Source organism: Stegodyphus dumicola, chromosome X2 (genome assembly GCF_044657685.1).
Source record: "Stegodyphus dumicola isolate Sdum_Otavi_A_Nest chromosome X2, ASM4465768v1".
NCBI classification, from domain to species: domain Eukaryota; kingdom Metazoa; phylum Arthropoda; class Arachnida; order Araneae; family Eresidae; genus Stegodyphus; species Stegodyphus dumicola.
The window spans coordinates 141598167-141617844 of NC_140781.1; the positions used below are offsets into that span (position 1 = coordinate 141598167).

General features: G+C 33.0%; 1 protein-coding gene across 3 annotated transcripts in view; it reads left to right on the forward strand.

The window, feature by feature from the left end:
- The first annotated feature begins 350 nt into the window (after window positions 1-350).
- LOC118189518 (uncharacterized) overlaps window positions 351-19678 on the forward strand; it is a 317844-nt gene continuing 298516 nt past the window's right edge. The window contains exons 1-2 of one of the 3 annotated variants that reach the window (XM_085809144.1): window positions 351-812; window positions 18175-18300. In XM_085809144.1, the coding sequence (XP_085665270.1) occupies window positions 660-812; window positions 18175-18300 (279 nt within the window). In that variant the 5' untranslated portion in view covers window positions 351-659. The remainder of the gene's footprint in view (window positions 813-18174; window positions 18301-19678) is intronic. The other 2 variants (XM_035360141.2, XM_035360143.2) reach the window with 2 other exon arrangements.

Sequence of the window (19678 nt, forward strand, 5' to 3'; positions counted from 1 at the left end):
TTCCTATGCTTAACACCATTCCATTCTGCTTCATTAAAATTCGGTAATGAGGCCAACAAACGCAGCCCTTCAATATACTATCATAAAAGTGCTATTAATTTTTTTTTTGGTGGGGGTGTTGTTTCCATAAATAAGTTTTTTTTCAAAGTTGGAAAAATGAGAAGTCGGTGCAATAAACGAAAGAAATGCGTACCTTGAGCTAAATAAGCAATCAATAGCTTTACATGATAACCCGTTGCGTGAGCGAAGTTCATGTTCTTTAGATCTGTTTCCGACCCAGCTCTAGACATTTGGCGTGTTGTTTGTCGTTTGTGTTTCTACATCTCGACACTCGAGAATAAAATAGGATCTCAGCCAGTCAGAGTTTGTCGTTTTCAAAGCAGCTTTTTTTTTATTTGGAAATAATTTTTTTAAACGAAATTAGTGTTTGAATTTGGCAACAGTACTTTACACGATTATTTCATATACTCTCAGTGTTTTCACTTTTAATATGACCCTGCGATTACAACGTCTATTCGTTGTAATTGCTGAAATATATAAATGTTTTCCTGTGCTTGTCCGACGATGATGATCAGTGTCCATTTCCTGTTCCTTGTTAATTTATTTAAAAATATAATGTTTGCATTTTTTAATATTTGATATTAAGCCATCGTGCCAGCATGGCACAGACTGTTGCTGAAGAGTACAAATCATCTTTAAGTGATCTAAACTTTAATAGCAAACCTCACATAAATATGTTGACGATGTTAGCTGAAGAAAATATTCGGCACGCTTCAGTAATTGCAGATACTATTGTACATCATATAAATACGGTAAGTTGTTAAACTGCAGTAAAAGTTGACCAAATGTACGTGTTTTTTAACTAGTTTCGTGTGTTGTAATTTGTGTCAAGGCATTAGATGTTAAAGGAAATAACAATGTCCACTAGTCTGTGCATTTTCAGTGATATGTGGCATATCCATTCCGTGTAGAAATTAGTTCATAAGCTGTACTGCATACGATGGTGCTGTTTGTTGAATATTTTCATGTCACTGCATACCTCAATGCCATGCAAAGGACGCTAAAACGTTTTAAAATAGTTTTGTTTCTGAAGTTTTTATTAATATGTATAATATGGATTATTGTGTATTTCGTACATCTACTTTAAATAAATTTATTTCTGATCTGCAAGAAAAAGTATATATATATTTAAATGTAATTGTTGTTTATTTTATGTATATGTAATTTAAATCTGTCAGTTTTATACTGTTGAATTGTGTAGTTTGAACCACAAGTATGTGTTTAATTGTCAAGATTTTTAATGTATTACATCTTGAGGAATTTTGAATTATATTCCAAATAGGTCAAGGAAGTTTATGTATTTATTTTTTTATGTGTATGTTTCAAATTTCGGTTGATCTTTACAATATGGTAACTGGTAGTTTGGCGACATTTTGGAGGCGATAAAGGTTACTACCTGGGACTTTGGTAATAATGTCAGCAGTACTCAGTTCCGATTACGCATTATTTTGTGTGAGGGAAATGAGAGATCATGGGATATGTCATGTGATATTAATGGACGAATTACGGTTCTTTAATCGGGAAAAAATCTGGAAATTTTGTATTTGGCTTTATTCTGTGTTGTGTGAAACAGTGTTCGTGAATTTTTGGATCCCATGGCCGTAACTAAAGTGAATTCGAAATAGGTATTTATGTATGTATTAATTTAATGTATGTGCTCATTTATATTTTAAGTAGTGTTTTTGAATTTAATTATATTTTAATTAAATGATAGTTATTTTGTGAATTTTATGTTTGTAGGAATTTGGTATACGTTTAAGTTGAAGTAAACGTGCATGGAAATAATTTAAATATTTGATACTAAGTATTTGTAATGCTTATGGTATGAATTCGTTGGTGACGTATATAATGTAATAGATGATTTAGAGGTAAAAGTTTTTGGATCTTTTATTTATTTTATATGTGGAAATGTTCATATTTGGAAAAAGTAAATACTTTTTCGCGATCAGGTAATTTTATATATGTTCTTTTTACCGGCTTTAAAGATTGAGAAAATTGTCATGTATTTTCGTGAAATTTTTCTAATTTATGAGCAAAAAGCAGTGTACATGGATATAGTGAAGAGTGTGCGCAATGCCATTTTTGTGCAATTCTGGGATGTTTTTTTAAGTAAAAATAAGTCGGCGTGTACATGGTTTATGTGTATGTGTTATTTTGAAAAACGCGTAAGGAGTATTGTATTGTGCACTTTTTCCCAATTTTGCAGTGAATATTTGTCATGATTAAGCAGTTTTGTTAGATAAAATTTCTAGCATAAGTGTAATTCGGCTAGTAGATTGTTGGAAGAAGTGTTCAGTAGATAAAAGGAAAAGAAACATGTCTTTACTTCGTGAAGACAAAATGGCAGCGGGGAAAAAAAAATAGAGGGTTGCTGTAAAACAGTTGGTCGCCAAATTTTCGCCAAAAAAACGCCAAGTTACCATAATGTAAAGATCAACCCAAATTTCATATATTACAAATTATTAAATTAGCTTTTGAAAAAATGTAAAATTATATGAAGGAATTTAGGATAATATGCCAGTGATATAGCATCAGATATAATAAATGTTTCAGTTTTATCTTATATCCGTTTTAATTCATAGTCATTATTCAGTTTTTATTGTTTTAAGATTTTGAGCTTTTAATGATTTTTGTTTATTAAAATTCAGGAAGGAGTCAAGAAGTACCGAGTTCTGTGGCATACGGTGTTGATTTTTAACCTGTAATACAAACTGAGGCATTTTGGACTAAGTTAAGGAAATTGAATAATGACGGAAAAAGGTGTAATCTTTAATTGCATGGACAAAATTAAAAAAAAAAAAAAAAAAATTTCCTTTTTTTGTATACGGTTCAACTACTATCATTGGAGTAAAATGTCTTGATGTTTTGAGGTAAAGTGCAGGCTTGCAATTCATTAGAAAGCTATGATGAATTAAACTGTTATTGACCATGTATTTAGTTTAGACAAACAATAACTCTGAGTTTATTATGTGGTTTAATACATGAGGTATGTTCAAAAGCAACCAACCTTTTTAGAATAGCACTCCAAGTTACAGAGGAAACATGCTTCCCCTACTGAATGCACATAGTGGGATCATTTAACACCAACTGCCATTTGTCAGATTTCACTCTGATCATTAGTTGGCGATCTACAGCCGCTGAAGTACAAGGCATTTGTTGCATTAGTGGCAAAGTGGCAATAAAAGAGCTTGAATGTTTGCATGTGAAATTTTGCTAAAAATAAGTGATGAGACTTGGGTTTATGGCTATGATATTGACACGAAGGAGCAATTACTGCAGTAGGAGGGGAGGGTTTCCTCGTTAAAAAAAAAAAAAAAAAAAAAAAAAAAAAAAAAGGCATGCACAAATGGGCCAAAGATCAAGATGATGTTGGCTGTGTTTTTTGACTGCAAAGGCATTGTCCATCAGGAATAAACAAGGAAGTTTACCTTCTGACCTTGATGTTCCTTGATAAACAAGGAAGTGTATCAGGAAATTCTAGCATGCTGGAGGGATGCTGTGGGTAAGAAGAGGCCTGAATTGTGGAAAAACCAAACTTGGATGTTGCATCATGACAATGTTCCAGCTTGCACATCGCTCTATGTCTGCATCCCTGTCAAACAGAACATCACACTCTAGTTATGTCCCATCCACCGTATTCTCCGGATCTAATCCCAGCAGTCTTCTATGTTGTCAGTCAAACTGAAAACCACGTTGAAAGGATGTTGTTTTCAAATCGGTAGAGGAGATTCAGAGAATGCGACAAGACACTTGCACATCCCTACAAAAATTTCTTTCTAGGAGGCTTTTAAAAAATGTAAGAAATGATGGAAATATTGTATTGCCAGCAAAGGATTCTACTTTGAGGGCGACAGTGCCCAAAATGTTGTACAACAAGCAATAAAGATATTATAGCAAAAGTTCAGCTTCTTTTTGAACATGGCTTATATGCTACAGAAAAATGGAATGTAATTGTACTGAAGTCTGCCAAACAAACATAAAATTAAAAAAAAAAAAATCAAGTAACAAAATATATTAATCTGTTTGTAGTTTTTTGTTTTTTCAAATATCTGGCCTGATAGGAGTAATATGATGTTTCATCCAAAGTTTTTAGGATATGCAAAAGCTGAGGTTTAAAATCAGATGTAAAGTTGAAGTGAATATTGAGTAGTCTATGGTTATCCATTGATGATATGTTATTTCATTCGTTTCATTATATTCATGTTTCAAAATGTTTAAAAAGTTTTCAAATATTGTTTGAAACAATCATTAACAAGGATATATGTTTCATAAATAATGTTGCATACAGCCTTTTGAAGGCCAAAGCAATCACTTACCTGTTTGCTTAAAATGCAAAATTGCCTCAAATCATTACATTCAAATGCCAGTATGCCTCAAATTTCAGTCCATTTCAGATTTACAACAATTTCTTCCCCTCTCGCATTAACGAAGAGAGAGTTGTGAAAGTTTCAAATGATATAATTTCTAGTTCGTAATAAAGAACTGCCATTAACTACTGAGTATATACTAAGTCACTTTTTAACATAAAGAACCACAAAAGAAACCTTGGCTAATCTTTGGAATATGGTAACAGGTAGTTTGGCGACATTTTGGTAAGGCGATAAAGGTTACTAGCTAGGACTTTAGCAATGTACATGGATAAAGTCAAGAGTGTGTGCAATGCCATTTTTGTGCAATTCTGGGATGTTTTTTTAAGTGAAAATAGGTCGACGTGTACATGGATGATACCGTGTATGTCCAATTCTTAAAAACACGGCAAGCAGTTTGCGATTCTGCACTTTCTCCCAATTTTGCATTTAATCTTCGTCATAATTAAGCATTTTTGTTCCATAAAAGTTCTAGCATAAGCATAATTCGGCTAGCAGATTGTTGGAAAAAAATGTTGATTAAACAAAAAATGCCTTTACTTCGTGAAAACAAAATGTCGTCCAAACAGAAACTAGCAGGCTGCTGTAGCAGGGTTGGTTTCCACAAAATCGCCACGTTACCATAATCCAAAGATTAACCGAAACCTTTTAGGGCAAGACACTCTATAATAAAGATGCACTGATACAAACATTTGGCAAAACTGCTCTTGAAGCTGTTGTGAATTGTAGGGGGGAGGGTAGAAACAACTTGCGATCTTAGCCATTCAGGCAGACATTAGTCGTTTGAATGAAAGAATGTCTTGGGTAGTCTGCTCCAAAAAGAATTTATTTTGGTGATCGTATGTATACAGTCTGTATGAGTTTCAGTACTACTAGGTGTAAGGCATGACATAATTTGGAGCAAATGTGGAAAATATTGTCGATTGAATTATACAGAGTCGGTATTTCTTAATCATTTAGAGCACTTTGTTGTTCCTAATTTTTTTTTTTTTCCACTTTTCTTGTTGGACAGTCTTGAGTTCATTTAGAGCTTACTATTCTGATGTGACATAAAATTACCGTTTTTAGTTCTGGTCACAAAGCTAAGAATTCCAACTCTAACTGAATAACTTTTCTGTTAACATAAATCTGATATGAAATATAGTTTGAATATTAAGGGCAACTCTACATTCAAGGTGCATTGCTGCTATAAAGTATAATTGTTCATGAATAGTTCGGGAAAACCTTATATGATTTTGTAAAGTGAAAGTTCTGTTGAACAAATTTTGCGTTTATAGTCTTTTTTTTTTTTCTTTTTGTTAGTTGCAGTTCTGTTTCAGAGCTGCATAGCACAAAAGGTTGATCTTTGGATTATGGTAACTTGGCGATTTTTTGGCGAAAATTTGGCGACCAACTCTGCTACAGCAACTCTCTATTTTTTTTTTCGCCGCCATTTTGTCTTCACGAAGTAAAAACATGTTTCTTTTTATTTACTGAACACTTTTTCCAACAATCTACTAGCCGAATTACACTTATGCTAGAAATTTTATGTAACAAAACTGCTTAATCATGACAAATATTAACTGCAAAATTGGGAAAAAGTGCACAATTGCAAACTCCTTAAGCGTTTTTCAGAATAGCACATACACATAAACCATTTACATGTCGACTTATTTTTACTTAAAAAAACATCCCAGAATTGCACAAAAATGGCATTGCACACACTCTTAACTTTATCCATCTACACTGCTATTTTCTCATAAATTACAAAAATTTGCACGAAAATGCAAAAAAAATTCTGTGAATCTTTAAACTCGGTAAAAAGCACATATATGAAATTACCTGATCGCGAAAAAGTATATACCCTTTCAAAGGATGAACATTTCCATGTATAAAATAAATAAAATATCCAAAAACTTTTACCACTACATTATCTATTATATTATAAACGCCACCAATGAATTCATACCACAAACATTACAAATGGTTACAAATACTTAGTGTTAAATATTTAAATTATTTCCATACACGTTTACTTCAACTGAAACGTATACCAAATTCCTACAAACATAAAATTCACAAAATAACTGTCATTTAATTAAAATATCACTAAACCATGTACACATCAACTTATTTTTACTTAAAAAAACATCCCAGAATTGCACAAAAATGGCATTGTGCACACTCTTCACTATATCCATGTACACTGCTTTTTTCTCATAAATTAGAAAAATTTCACGAAAATGCATGAAAATTTTGTGAATCTTTAAATCCGGTAAAAAGAACATATATGAAATTACCTAATCGCAAAAAGTATATACCCTTTCCAAAGATGAACATTTCCACGTATAAAATAAATAAAATATCCAAAAACTTTTATCTCTAAATTACCTATTATATTATAAACGTCACCAACGAATTCATACCGCAAACATTACAAATGGTTACAAGTACTTAGTGTCAAATATTTAAATTACTTCCATGCACGTTTACTTCAACTGAAACGTATACCAAATTCCTACAAACATAAAATTCACAAAATAACTATCATTTAATTAAAATATCACTAAACCATGTACACGTCAACTTATTTTTACTTAAAAAAAATCCCATAATTGCACAAAAATGGCATTGTGCACACTCTTCACTATATCCATGTACACTGCTTTTTTCTCATAAATTAGAAAAATTTCACGAAAATACATGAAAATACTCAACGTATTCTACTCAAACGTATTCCAAAATACTACAAACATATAACTCACAAAATCACAATTATTAAATTAAAAAACACTACTTAAAATATAAATAAGCACATACATTAAATTAATGAAAATTAGATTACAATCCTAATTACCGTATTTTTCGCCGTATAAGACGCACCCAATTTTAAAGGAGGCAAATCTAGAAAAAAAAGATTATGAACCAAATTCTGTAGTAAAATATTTTATATCAACTGTATAAAGTTAACAGCAGTTTTAAAAAAATTTTTATGTCAACCATGTAACATACTAAGAGCTATCTTTACTCTCATAAACAGTCAGCAAACAGTGAAAGTAACAAAAATAAGGCTGTCATGTTTTATTCTAACCCCAAGAATTCCTCTTCTTCGCTGCTATCAAAAATGAGGAAGGACGGATCCACGCAGTCATTGTCATCACTTTCTTCCTCACTGGTGTCAAATAAGACGTCGTCTTCTGTTCCATCCAAGGCATTACTAATGCCACACTTCTTGAATGATTTTACAACAATGTCTTTCTTTACGGAGTCCCATGACCTTTTAACCCATTCACACACTTGTGTGATAGTATTCCTTTGGCATTTTTTGTGCAATTCTGGTTTTGGTGCGCATAGAAAGGCCAGATCTCTTCATAAATCTATAGCACCACGATGGTGATCCGGTGAAATCCTAAATGCCTTTCTCCACAGCAATGCGTTTGGCCTCATAGATTATCATTTTTGTTAAGACAGAAAGTCCATTTTGCCGGTGACGTGTGATCCACTCCTTTACTTCTACCTCTAACTCTGGCCACTTTGCAGTTGGTCCACGCAAGGTGTGCTTGCTTTTATCCAACTTTTGGAGCTGATCCTCCTGTTTCCTCCACTCTCTTATCATTTTCTCAGTTGGAGGTGGCGCAAAGTGTCTCTCCGCTGCTCTGTTTCCATGCTCCTTAGCAAATTTTATTACTTCCAGCTTGAAAGCAACTTTATATGCCAGTCTCTTCTGCTTCGACATCTTGATGGGGTGGTATGAAATATGATATATTTCATTCAGATATACCATACTACATATATCACAGACGACGGCGCCAAGAGGTGGAAGGGAACGGAGTGGCCGAGTATTCCTGCGGTAAGGTGTGTATGCAGAGGTGGAGGGGCAGCGGAGGGCCATGGTGGGCTTTTGTATTTGCCGTATAAGACGCAGGCACTTCCCCCCCTGATTTTGGGGATAAAAAGTGCGTCTTATACGGCGAAAAATACGGTACTTTCGTGAAAACTAAATCATTGCTAATAACAATTTTCCAGTAATATCATATTAATTTATTTACTCCTTACATTTAGAACAATGCATAAAAATAATATCCTCAAATGATTAAAAATACTAACTTACCTAATCTTCATTACGTGGCACGCACACTTCCACTATTTCACACAACACACAATGAAGCTTAATACAAAATAATATAGTACTACAGTTTTCCAAATTTCCCCCTTTTTCGATTAAAGAACTGTAATTCGTCCATTAATGTCACAGGACATATCTCATGATCTCTCATTTCCCTCACACAAAATAATGCGTAATCGGAACTAAGTACTTCTCGCATTATTACGAAAGTCCTAGGTAGTAACCTTTATCGCCTCCAAAATGTAGCCAAACTACCAGTTACCATATTCCAAAGATCAGCCGCACAAAATATAACTTCAACTTGTGATTATTTGAATAAAGACTGATTATGGGGCTAATCTTTGGAATATGGTAACAGGTAGTTTTGCGACATTTTGGTAAGGTGATAAAGGTAACTAGCTAGGACTTTAGCAGTGTACATGGATAAAGTCAAGAGTGTGCGCAATGCCATTTTTGTGCAATTCTGGGATGTTTTTTAAAGTGAAAATAGGTCGATGTGTACATGGATACTGTGTATGTGCAATTCTTAAAAATGCGGCAAGCAGTTTGCGATTCTGCACTTTCTCCCAATTTCACACCTAATCTTTGTCATGATTAAGCACTTTTGTTCCATAAAAGTTCTAGCATAAGCGTAATTCGGCTAACAGATTGTTGGAAAAAAATGTTGAGGGGGGGGGGAAATGCCTTTACTTCGTGAAAACAAAATGCCGTCCAAACAGAAACTAGCAGGTTGCTGTAGCAGGGTTGGTCGCCAAAAAAACGCCAAGTTACCATAATCCAAAGATTAACGGATTATGGATAATTCCCATTCTCCTGAAAGAATTAAATGACATATTCTTCATCATATGGCAAATTGTAAAACCCATTCGAGTTTCTTTATCAAAATCTTGTACAGAAAACATATTTGGATCATAACTTGATGAACCATAATCTTTGATAACTAATGAAAACAAAAATTTGAAGAAAACCAAAATTTCATCTTCTGTAATCTTGCTCGATTAAAACAGCTTATGGTTAATCTGCATTATAGGTGCAAGTTTAATGATTTTGGCAAAATATTTGGCTACAGTTAATGAAAGTGATGATAAGATAATCTCATTTCAGTGGTGTAAAAAGAAATTTGTCGCCAGTTTTGTCTAAATGCCACCAAAGCCAGTTGAATTAACTGGCACTCATGATTAAAATTAAGTAAAAAGCAAGATAAAATATTTCAGGTTGACACACTGAAATTGTATTTAAACATAAGTAACAACAGGCACCTTTTTTGCTTTATCAGCTGAAGCTGAAAATGGATCCATTCCAGCTCCAGGGTGCCAACCTAGAATATTTTTCTCATTAAAAAAAATTAATAATTTATTTTCATTCTCTCTGACTTTTCTGATAATATCTAAGAGGCTGCATGTGTGGTAGGTTGGCAGATTTTCAGTCTTCTACTGTATTTTAACAAATAAGTCTGCTAAATATTTATTTTCAGACTATTGATGTTTTATAAAAATCAGTTTGGAATTTAATAACAATTAAAGTCTTTTGGAGTATAGTTTTCCCATAAAATACAAGAAGCTTATAACAGATTAATTTTTCAAACAGAAGGCTGAATGAAACTAAGACATTTCAAAATGTCGTTGACAAAAATTGCAGTTAAGACTTTGATCTAAAAATTCAGATGTCTAATGAAATAGAGCCATTTTATGATATTTAGTATGTTTTGAAGAAAAGTTTTGGTACTTTTCCGTTTTGCTGGCACAAATCTCGCCAAGCAGACTTTGTTGGCGACAGCATACAGTATACACATAAAAAATTTTAACAAATGTTAGTTCTAAGAATTTTTTATTTTGAAGGCATAAACATTTTAAAATGGTTTATAATTTGTAATAATAAAGAGAATAAATTTGTAAAAAGACAATTTAAGAATTTACTATGCTATCATGGTTCAACATCCTGATTCGCCGGTTCCTATCACGTGACAACAAGTGATCTCATCACGTAAATTACGCTAGAAAAATATAATTCTCTCAGTAATTATCTACATTAATTTGAGGTTAAATCTTAATTTTGAATACAAGTTGAAAGAAACAATCAGTCTGGTAAGAAATGGCTGCGACTTGTTTTGGAAATGAGGTGTAAAAGGTTACCAGCGAAGATATTTCGTTTGGCATCAATTGTACCATTATTAGCGACTTTATCGTTTGTGCCGGCAAAACGGAAAAGTACCGAAGTTTTCAATCATGTATTTATTAAAAAAAAAAATTGAATAATAATTTTTTTAATGAAGTTCCAATGGTAGTATTCCTAAGAGAGTATGCATAATAGTGTTCCTATAATAGGATAAACTTATAAAGATTAATAGTAGTTTTTTTTTTTCCTGTAAACTAATTTATTATAAAATGAAAACAGACTTATGGAGGGCAATAGAAAGTTTATTAAAATTCATTTTTTTTCTCAAATAGGAAATCATGCAGCCTTGTCACATTGAACTTACTAAGATAATTTTTATTTGAATTAGCAGTTACTTCGTTCTGAGAAATAAATGTTTGAAATCAACTTTATTTAAAAAAAAAAAAAATTATGTGCTGAAAGGCAACCAAAACAATATTCAAAATATTGAAATTCATAGCTTTAAAAATTAATTTTGAATGACAGCGTCGTGAGCCCTTCTACCAGGTTTAACATTAAAGCATCATGAATAGATATCCTGATAGACTGTTTCGATTCTTCTAATTAAAGAACAGTGTCTAGCTTACCTAATACAAAGGAGAATGACAGGGAAATTAACAATCTTTACTGGCTTATTTGTTATAAAAAAATACAATGTCATGTTTCTACAGATGATTCAGTCTATACTCAAGTAGAGTATACCATTGGGTGCATCGAGAAGGAGATATACTTTTGGAGAGGTAAATGAGTTTATTTGTAAGGCTAGCAACCCTTCTTCAAATGAAGGGCCTGTTAACACTGTTGTTAAATGAAAAAAAAAAAATATTTTAATAAGTCAGAATAATTCCACTGAACTCTTGATCATTTTATAAGGTATTTCTCCTACTTTCCTAGCGTGCCTTTGTGGTGTAGTGGTTCTGCATGCTGGGCCGGTATTCCAGAAGTCCGTGGTTCGATTCCCGGCGAAGGTGGTTGCTAATGTTTCATCTCTCTGGCTTCCAAATTATATCCTAATGTCTCTACAATTAAAAAAAAAAAAAAAAAAGAAAAGAAAAAGAAAACTGCTAAGTATCATTTGCTGCAAGTAAATCTCAACAAATTTCTACTCAAAATAGATGTAGCCCATTGAATGCTGTTAACAGTAGTGCAGTTGATCAGTAATCTGATGATAGTGCTTTACCGCAGCAATCATATACTCCTTTACAAGTCTCTGTTCCATCAGTTATTGTTAAACTTCCAATGGATTATATGTAGATCTTCCCAAAGTTATCACCAAAGCAAAATTCCTTCCCCACATTAATGGCAAAAATCCAGAAATTCTCCTTTGTACAGAAAATGATCATAGTGAACTTAGTAAGAGCACAGGTATCAAACACTGTAGTAAATCATAACCACAAACAACCCATCAAATATGAATAACTTGGACTTTCAGTTAATATCCCTAAAGATATTTCTGCAGCCATTGCTGAACTTGGCTATAATGTACACAAAGTCATACAATTAATATGTAATAGAATTGAGGAACTGATATTCCTTTTTCAGGCTTATGTAGCCTAATGTTAAAATAGGATCCATTTACTCCTTTAATAGCTTCTTGCATTTTGTCACATTAGAGAAATTTATTAAAAAAATATAATCTTGTAGTGTCACAATTTGAACTTAGCCGAATTTTGACCAAAGAATTACTTGTAAGTGTGATTTTGCTGGCTGCTTGAATTTTAGCTGTAATAGTTTATAACAAAGCAGAATTTCAAATCATGGGATCTCACTAAGGAGAAATTAAAGGAAGGAATGCACGGAGCACTCCGTAAGGCCATTGGGCCACAAGAAAAAATCAGAAGAGTTGAAGTCACATGAAACGTGCATCAAATATGACTGGACTAGTGAGATAACTTGTCACTGAAAGTGAAAATTCCTAACGAAGAAAATTCCAAAATATAATAAATGCAAAAGGAAGATAAATAAAAGTTAGACCTAGATATGCTACTTATAAATATACAAACCCTGTATAGGAAAACAAAGTTAGGTACTATTCCGTTTTAGGGACCCTAAAAAATTGCAGCAGAAATATATGCACGAAAGCGCCAAATCTAGTAAACATGCTCATTTAACCCACGCCAAATCTAGCGAACGTGCCGATGTGCATAAATTTAGACAGTTCTATATTTATAAGTCGCCATTGAAATACTAGTTTAATTTTTTAATTCTTTTCTAATAACACTATGGATTTAACAATTTGGGAATTGCCCAATAACAAAAGGTCTGCAATAGAATTTTTTTAAAGAACAGGCATCATTCATGATAGAAAGTTATGTTCGAACAACCACAAGATGAAATTATCTTTAGTGGTAACTCAGTAGCGAAATGGCAGTACAGGAAAGAAACCTGTAATGAGAAGAAAGGATTAAGAAGTCAAAATTGGTTTGAAGGATCAAAAATCCCTTTACTTACTACCATTAGGTTCATCTATTTTTGGTGTCAGGAGATGACATCTATTGAATTTTGTCAACTCAGCTGAAGATGAACCACAATACAACTGTTGACTGGAACAGTTACATGCGTGAGGTATGTGATACAACTTTATTTACTTGGCCTAACTTGAAAATCGGCGGATGGGGCAAAACTGTTGAAGTAGAAAAAAGTCCTTTTCAGTAGAAGAAAGAATAACGTTGGATGCATTCTTCCGCCACTATGTGTTTTCGGCAGATTATGCAGAGAATCAAATAAATGGTTCTTCTTAATCGCTGTTCCAGAACGATTGGCGAAAACTTTATTGAACATCATAAAAGAAAATATCGCAGAAGGAAGCATTAATTTATACTTACTTCTGGAAATCATACAAGTCGGATGAACTGAAAAATGCCGGTTTTGAACATTTTACTGTCAATTACAACTACAATTTTGTGGACCCCGAAAGTGAGTGTCATAGACAAACAGTAGAGCGGCCGTGGGGCAGTGCTAAATGGCATTATAAAAGTCATACTGCTCGACAGCATTTCGACTACTATTTGTCCGAGTTTAGGTACAGACGCTTGCACAAAAAATCTGAAATATTTTCTGCTATGTTGGAAGACATAAAAAATACTTATATCTCCCATTTAATTTAGTTATGTTTAACCTTTTGTTTATAAATTATAATAACAAAAAAAAGTGTTTACTTGAAATTAACCTTTCATCTGAACTAAAACAGTAATCTTTGATAGTTGTTTACTATTATGCTTCCTTTCTTGCATTAGAGTTACCGTAAGTATTTTTGCCAGCATTGGCATCAACAGTAGTTTGGCGGTTTTTTACAGCCCTTATAACGTAATAGAACCTAAAGTTAAGAGGCTATCACTTCTAGGGAACTTCTATGTGGGACACTTCTAAGAAACGAGTTCTAGTAGCACTATATAAGCGGGAGGCTTCCGAGAAATGTTTCGTCTTGCTAGGAGGAACGTGTCCCGGCTATGAGCAACATTTTGAAACTTTCCCAAAAATGTTCCGTTTGGAGTCGTGTTCCTCGTCGGTCGTGGACACTAAACCGACAAAACATTTAGCCAACATGGACATTTAGCCGACAAGGACAGTTAGCCAACAGGACATTTAGCCGACATGGACACTTAGCTGACATGGACACTTAGCCGACAGGACACTTTGTCGACACGGACAGTTAGCCAACATGACATTAAGCCGACAATGAGTCTCGCTCTTCCCAATGGTTTTAGATTTCTAATACTTTCACATTTCATTACTACTTTGCTCAACACATCACACTACATTCATTCCCGTATAAAGTCGTATCGTTTCTCCCACTAATGAAATTTCTTTTCCTGTCAGGAAGTAGAGGGATTCGCCTTACTCTTCTCCACTCTGGAACTACTTTTTGTCTAAAATGCTATTTACACCCTATACAACGACAGGTTAGGCATCGCATATTTATTACAGATTACTACAATTACAGGTTAGGCATTGCATATTTATCTGGGCTAGTACTCCGGCACGGCAATTCGTACCTCATGGCCAGTAGCCAGAAGTAGGTTTGGTTTATGTAATTACGGCAAAGCCAGAGGGTTATCTGCATAATGGGAGGGATACCTTCGTGGAGGACTTTCTAAGGGAAACTGTCTCGTATATATGTTACACACGGGGAAAACCTTAAACACACCCATGCAGCCTGTCCGTTCGCAGGATTCGAAATTCGGACCGAACTGCCAGTGTTCAGTGACATAACCGCTCGGCCGCTGCTAGGCCTAATAGAAATAGAGTGACCATTTTACTTAATATATAACCAGTCTCTTCCAGTGAAAATTGCCTTTTTAGGCTAGAACTTTATAAATGCATTCAGGAAAATGGGCACCAAAAATTTTCCCATTACCATGTAGCTAAAACAAAAACGAGAAAGAGAAGGAATGAAAGAGAAAGAAATTAAAATTAATGAAAAGTGAAATGAAAATTCATACATTTTTAACAGATATTGAGAAAGTTACATTTTATGAGAAAAACATGAAACAATATAACATATTATATTGAATATTACACATCGCGACTTTCAAAACAGATTACATAATATTATGTAGTTACATGACTGATCTGTTAAATCTAGCATCGATAGATGGTACCACATTAGGGTGACTTTTCAGGATGTCTTGCTTTGCTCCGCCCTGCTTGGTGCCCCTCCTTCTGCAGATCCCTCCGATTTCTCTTTGGAGATTTTCCAGCGTTCGGAGTTTCATATCATCAACGTTTTGGATACATGAAGAGTGAAAAATGTATTCAGTTATGAATGAAATAAAACCTTAAAGAATATTTTACTTCTAAATTAAACATAATGCACAGTTTCCTTGGTGAACCGAAGTTTCAGTGAAATGGGCACCTGGTTAAAAACCTATGCCAGTAGAACAGAATTTTCTATTTTTCGAACATTATTGAACATAGTTCTGGGAAAAGTAGATGCAAGTCCAGATTAATGTGAACAGTAAGTCGATGTTGTTGACAGATTTTCTACATTGAGCACCGAGGCAGACGTACGATAATAATTCCGGAGGATAGCCATAGCTGAGTTCGTAGCTGGATAGAGAGCATAGGAGGAACAGCATAACTGGTGCCATCTATTGGCCATTCCAGCAGATCTTGCAACTGGGGAGGAGTCAGAATTTTCAAAGATAGCCGAAAGTCATGGAGGTAAGAAAGGAAGGAGTGGCCAACCGGTACTAGAAGTGAAACACTGCTTCGAAGCTTCAGTCACCAGATGGGGTGTTTTTTGTTTACATTCAGTGCATTACATAATGTTAGTACGTACCATCACCTTACACATTATTACACAACATCTGAAAATAATTCTTTTGTAATTTTGCTGAAATTCAGTGTTGATATATCCATCTAAAATCATCTTTCTTTTGTCACATTTAGATCATAAAATGTTAACTTCATTGTCATTTTGATTTTGGCATAAGGGTTATTATAACAATTAAAAATCAAACTGTGTCTGTATTTGAAGTAATTGTTGAAAGCTTCAATACTTCAATAGACAGAGGATAACTTTATTCCACTAAATGTTAAAAAAGCTCTAGAAGAACTTCAAGAGAATGGAGATCATGAAACACAGTACAAAGTCCGTAATCAGGACTCGTCGGGACTTCAGCGATTCCGGATTAGGGTTTTTTCCGGATTATAGCTCATCAATTTAGATCTGGTAAGATGGCATGCAGAAATTATATTATTAAAAATATGAAACTGTAATTCATGAAATAAAAAGCGATTATGATCTAAAGGGTATCAAATTTTACAAAAAAAGCTTAATATTTATTTGTTTACTTCATTAAACATTTCTTTCAATGCGTGCATGCGCATTCTTTACGTGTAAAGTTTGTGGCTTTGAGGTCTGCATTATAGGTCATTCTGAATAACGGACTTTGTACTATAATAGCTGCTGCTACATATTTGGAGAAATGGACAAAAAAGTATTTCAGGAGATGGAAACATGCAATTAGATCATATTAAATGAAATCCCTTTTTGAAGTCAAGTTGAAGCAGTCTTTTTGTAAATTAATAAAATACCAAATTATAAATTATTGGAAATTGATATATATGAGAAATATATCTTAACTTTATACAGTACATCACGGAAGAAAAAATATTGGAATGGTTAAAAAATAAGGTGTGCCCAGTTCATAGGTAGATGTAGGGTGGTAATTTCGGTTGTTGTAGCTTTTATTTTATGGCGAACAATGCGTAGCAGCAATCTTCGCTCTCCTCTGGAATCAATGTGTCATTAACAATACACTACTGGCAGATCCATGCACGACTTTTGATATGTGCTCACAATAACTGCATGTGAACAGCCCACTAAATGCGCCTTTTCTGATATTGATGCTCCCAGTCACCGAGCCATAATGATTTGACCTTTATTGAAGTCTGATAAATCAGCTGCTTTTCCCATTATGTTGCTAACCGCACTATGTTTGGAAAGACAATGCATGGCCTCTTTATATTCTGTAACATCGGCCACGCATGCTTAGTGGTTTTGTTCCTGGGCGAGCCCATTGTTATAGATGGAGGGTGGTCATAATGTAGGGGCTCTTCAGTGTATATGGCTTTGCCAGTCAGAGAATTAACTGAAAATATATAATAAGTATTAAAAATTGTGTTGATTCTGGAAGTACTTAGGTCTTGCGTTTGTGTAAATGTATTTATTAAGTTAATTTTAAATGTAAGTCTTCTTGTTGGTTTGTTAATTTTACTGTAAATGTTTTGTAACTTTCAATATTACTTATAATATATGTTCTGCTATAAGTTATTTAACGAAAACTTATCCCTGGCTTTTTACATTTTCTTTTGTTGTTTTAAAAGTTGTAATAGCTATTAATTTTCACAATTTTATAGATGTTTGGCCTTTTTTTTTTTTTTTTTTTTTTTTTTTTTTTTTTTAATCTTGTAAAAGCATCACTATTTTCTCTGTGGGGAAAAATAATCATAACTATGTTTCAGAGCTGACATTTGATCACGGTTTATTAAAATTATATGTGCATTTTATATTGCTTTCTGAAGGATCAGCATTCCTTTTCTATAATCCTTTTTTTTTGGGGGGGGGGTATAAACCTTTTTTTTTTTCCTCCAAATGAGGTTTAAAATTTTAAACAGCTAGCAAGTAAAACTATCCTTTTAATTTTGATACTTAGTTTGTTTAACATTAATTTTTCAAAACACCTACTTTTTTAATACTTTCTTTTTGGTTCTCATGTGGCTTTAAGTTGTATTAAAGTGTTGTCATAACATGATGAAATGATATGTATTAAATGGTATGTGTTGTACTTAGAATAAAGTTGTAATAAAATTGAATTTTGTCATGTAAATGTTTGATTATTGATAGACTATTTTAAATATTTTGAAAAATATGTACTTCAATGTAATATTCAATAATTTAACATATCATTCAATAGTTAATTCAATATTTGTTAATGTAACATTAACAGTTTAATATTTCAATGTAACTTTTTAAATTTCCAGGTGACGCCAGAATTGAAGTTACCAGGCCTTTATCTTGTGGATTCTATCATAAAAAATATTGGAGGGCAGTATCTGAAATTATTTAGCCAACATTTGATTAGTCTTTTTTCATCTGTATTTGAAAAGGTTTGATTTGCCCTTAGGCTTTTATTATTTTTTTATACTGTGTTTAACATTTATATAGAATTATAATTTTAAAACTATTTTAAACATGTAGTTGAATTCTGAGGAATATTCCTGTGATAAATAAGTTTGTGCATCCTGATAAGGAATAAAGTTGTATTACACAGTATGAGGTGTAATGAACAACAATCTCTCAAGTATATAAAGTTTTATTATATAGTATGAGGTATAATGAACAACAATCTCTCAAGTATGAGTTCTCTTTCATATTATTTACTGAACGAATATGTAAATAATAGATATAAGTATTATGTGACTTAAAAATAAGGTTTGTAGTTGAAAAACTTCATATGTTGAGGCTTTGTTAAATGCATTTCTCCATCACAGCTTTATGTACTATGCTAGAATACAATGTATTTATTTTAGTTTATTGTGATTAAGGTTGTCCATGCATACGTTTACTCTTAACCTTATTTGTATATAGATCTTCAATAAAATGGAATGCTTGTTATAAACTAGCTTTACCCACGGCTTCATTTGTATTGATGTCCTTAAATAAGTTGCAACTCTGCATTAATTTAAAAAATACACTCCCCTTAAAATTTCAATAAATACTGCCTTTCTTCAATACCTATAGGGTGCAGATATTTTGTATTTATGCCTGACCAAAGGGTTATTTTTAAAAATAAAGAACATTTGACAGGGTTCGTAGCGGTTCTTATAAGTGCTTATAAGTCCTTATATTTGAAAATAAAATATAAAGGCACTTATAGGTGCTTACTTTTTCTTTAAAGCTCTTATTTATTTATTTATTTATTTATTTGTTTTAGTGCTTATTTTTTGCTTTTAGTGCTTTTAAAAATTTTTTTTTTAATGAACGTGCTATTTTCCCCCGAACCAAAGCCGAAACTAAATAAACAACTTTTCTTCCTAATATGGAATGTCAGATGGTGAATCATACTCCTGGAAATAGCTTTTCCCCCTTTCTCTGCATTAACATAACCTTTGGTGTGCATGAAGAGTACAGACAGGTGCCCGTCGTTCTATTGGTCAAAGAATCGCGAAAGCAGTAGAAAATTCCTGTACATTCGGCATTCTTTTCCTCCCACCTAAATACTACTCATATTTGAATTTCTATCAAGATCTTAAAAATTTGCATTCTCGTTCTGCTTGGTCAGTTCATATTTGTGTTTATTATGATCGTTATGCTTATATTATGAGTATATGAATGAATGTTTATAATAACATAGTTGCAGTAACTGCTGAAGTATAGTAAACTTCCAAAAATAGTTGTGTTTTAACACAGATTAGCTTTCTAAGGAATAATATTCGGAATGGCTTAAATAAAGGGAAAGTAATCGAATAGACAAAATAATTTAAT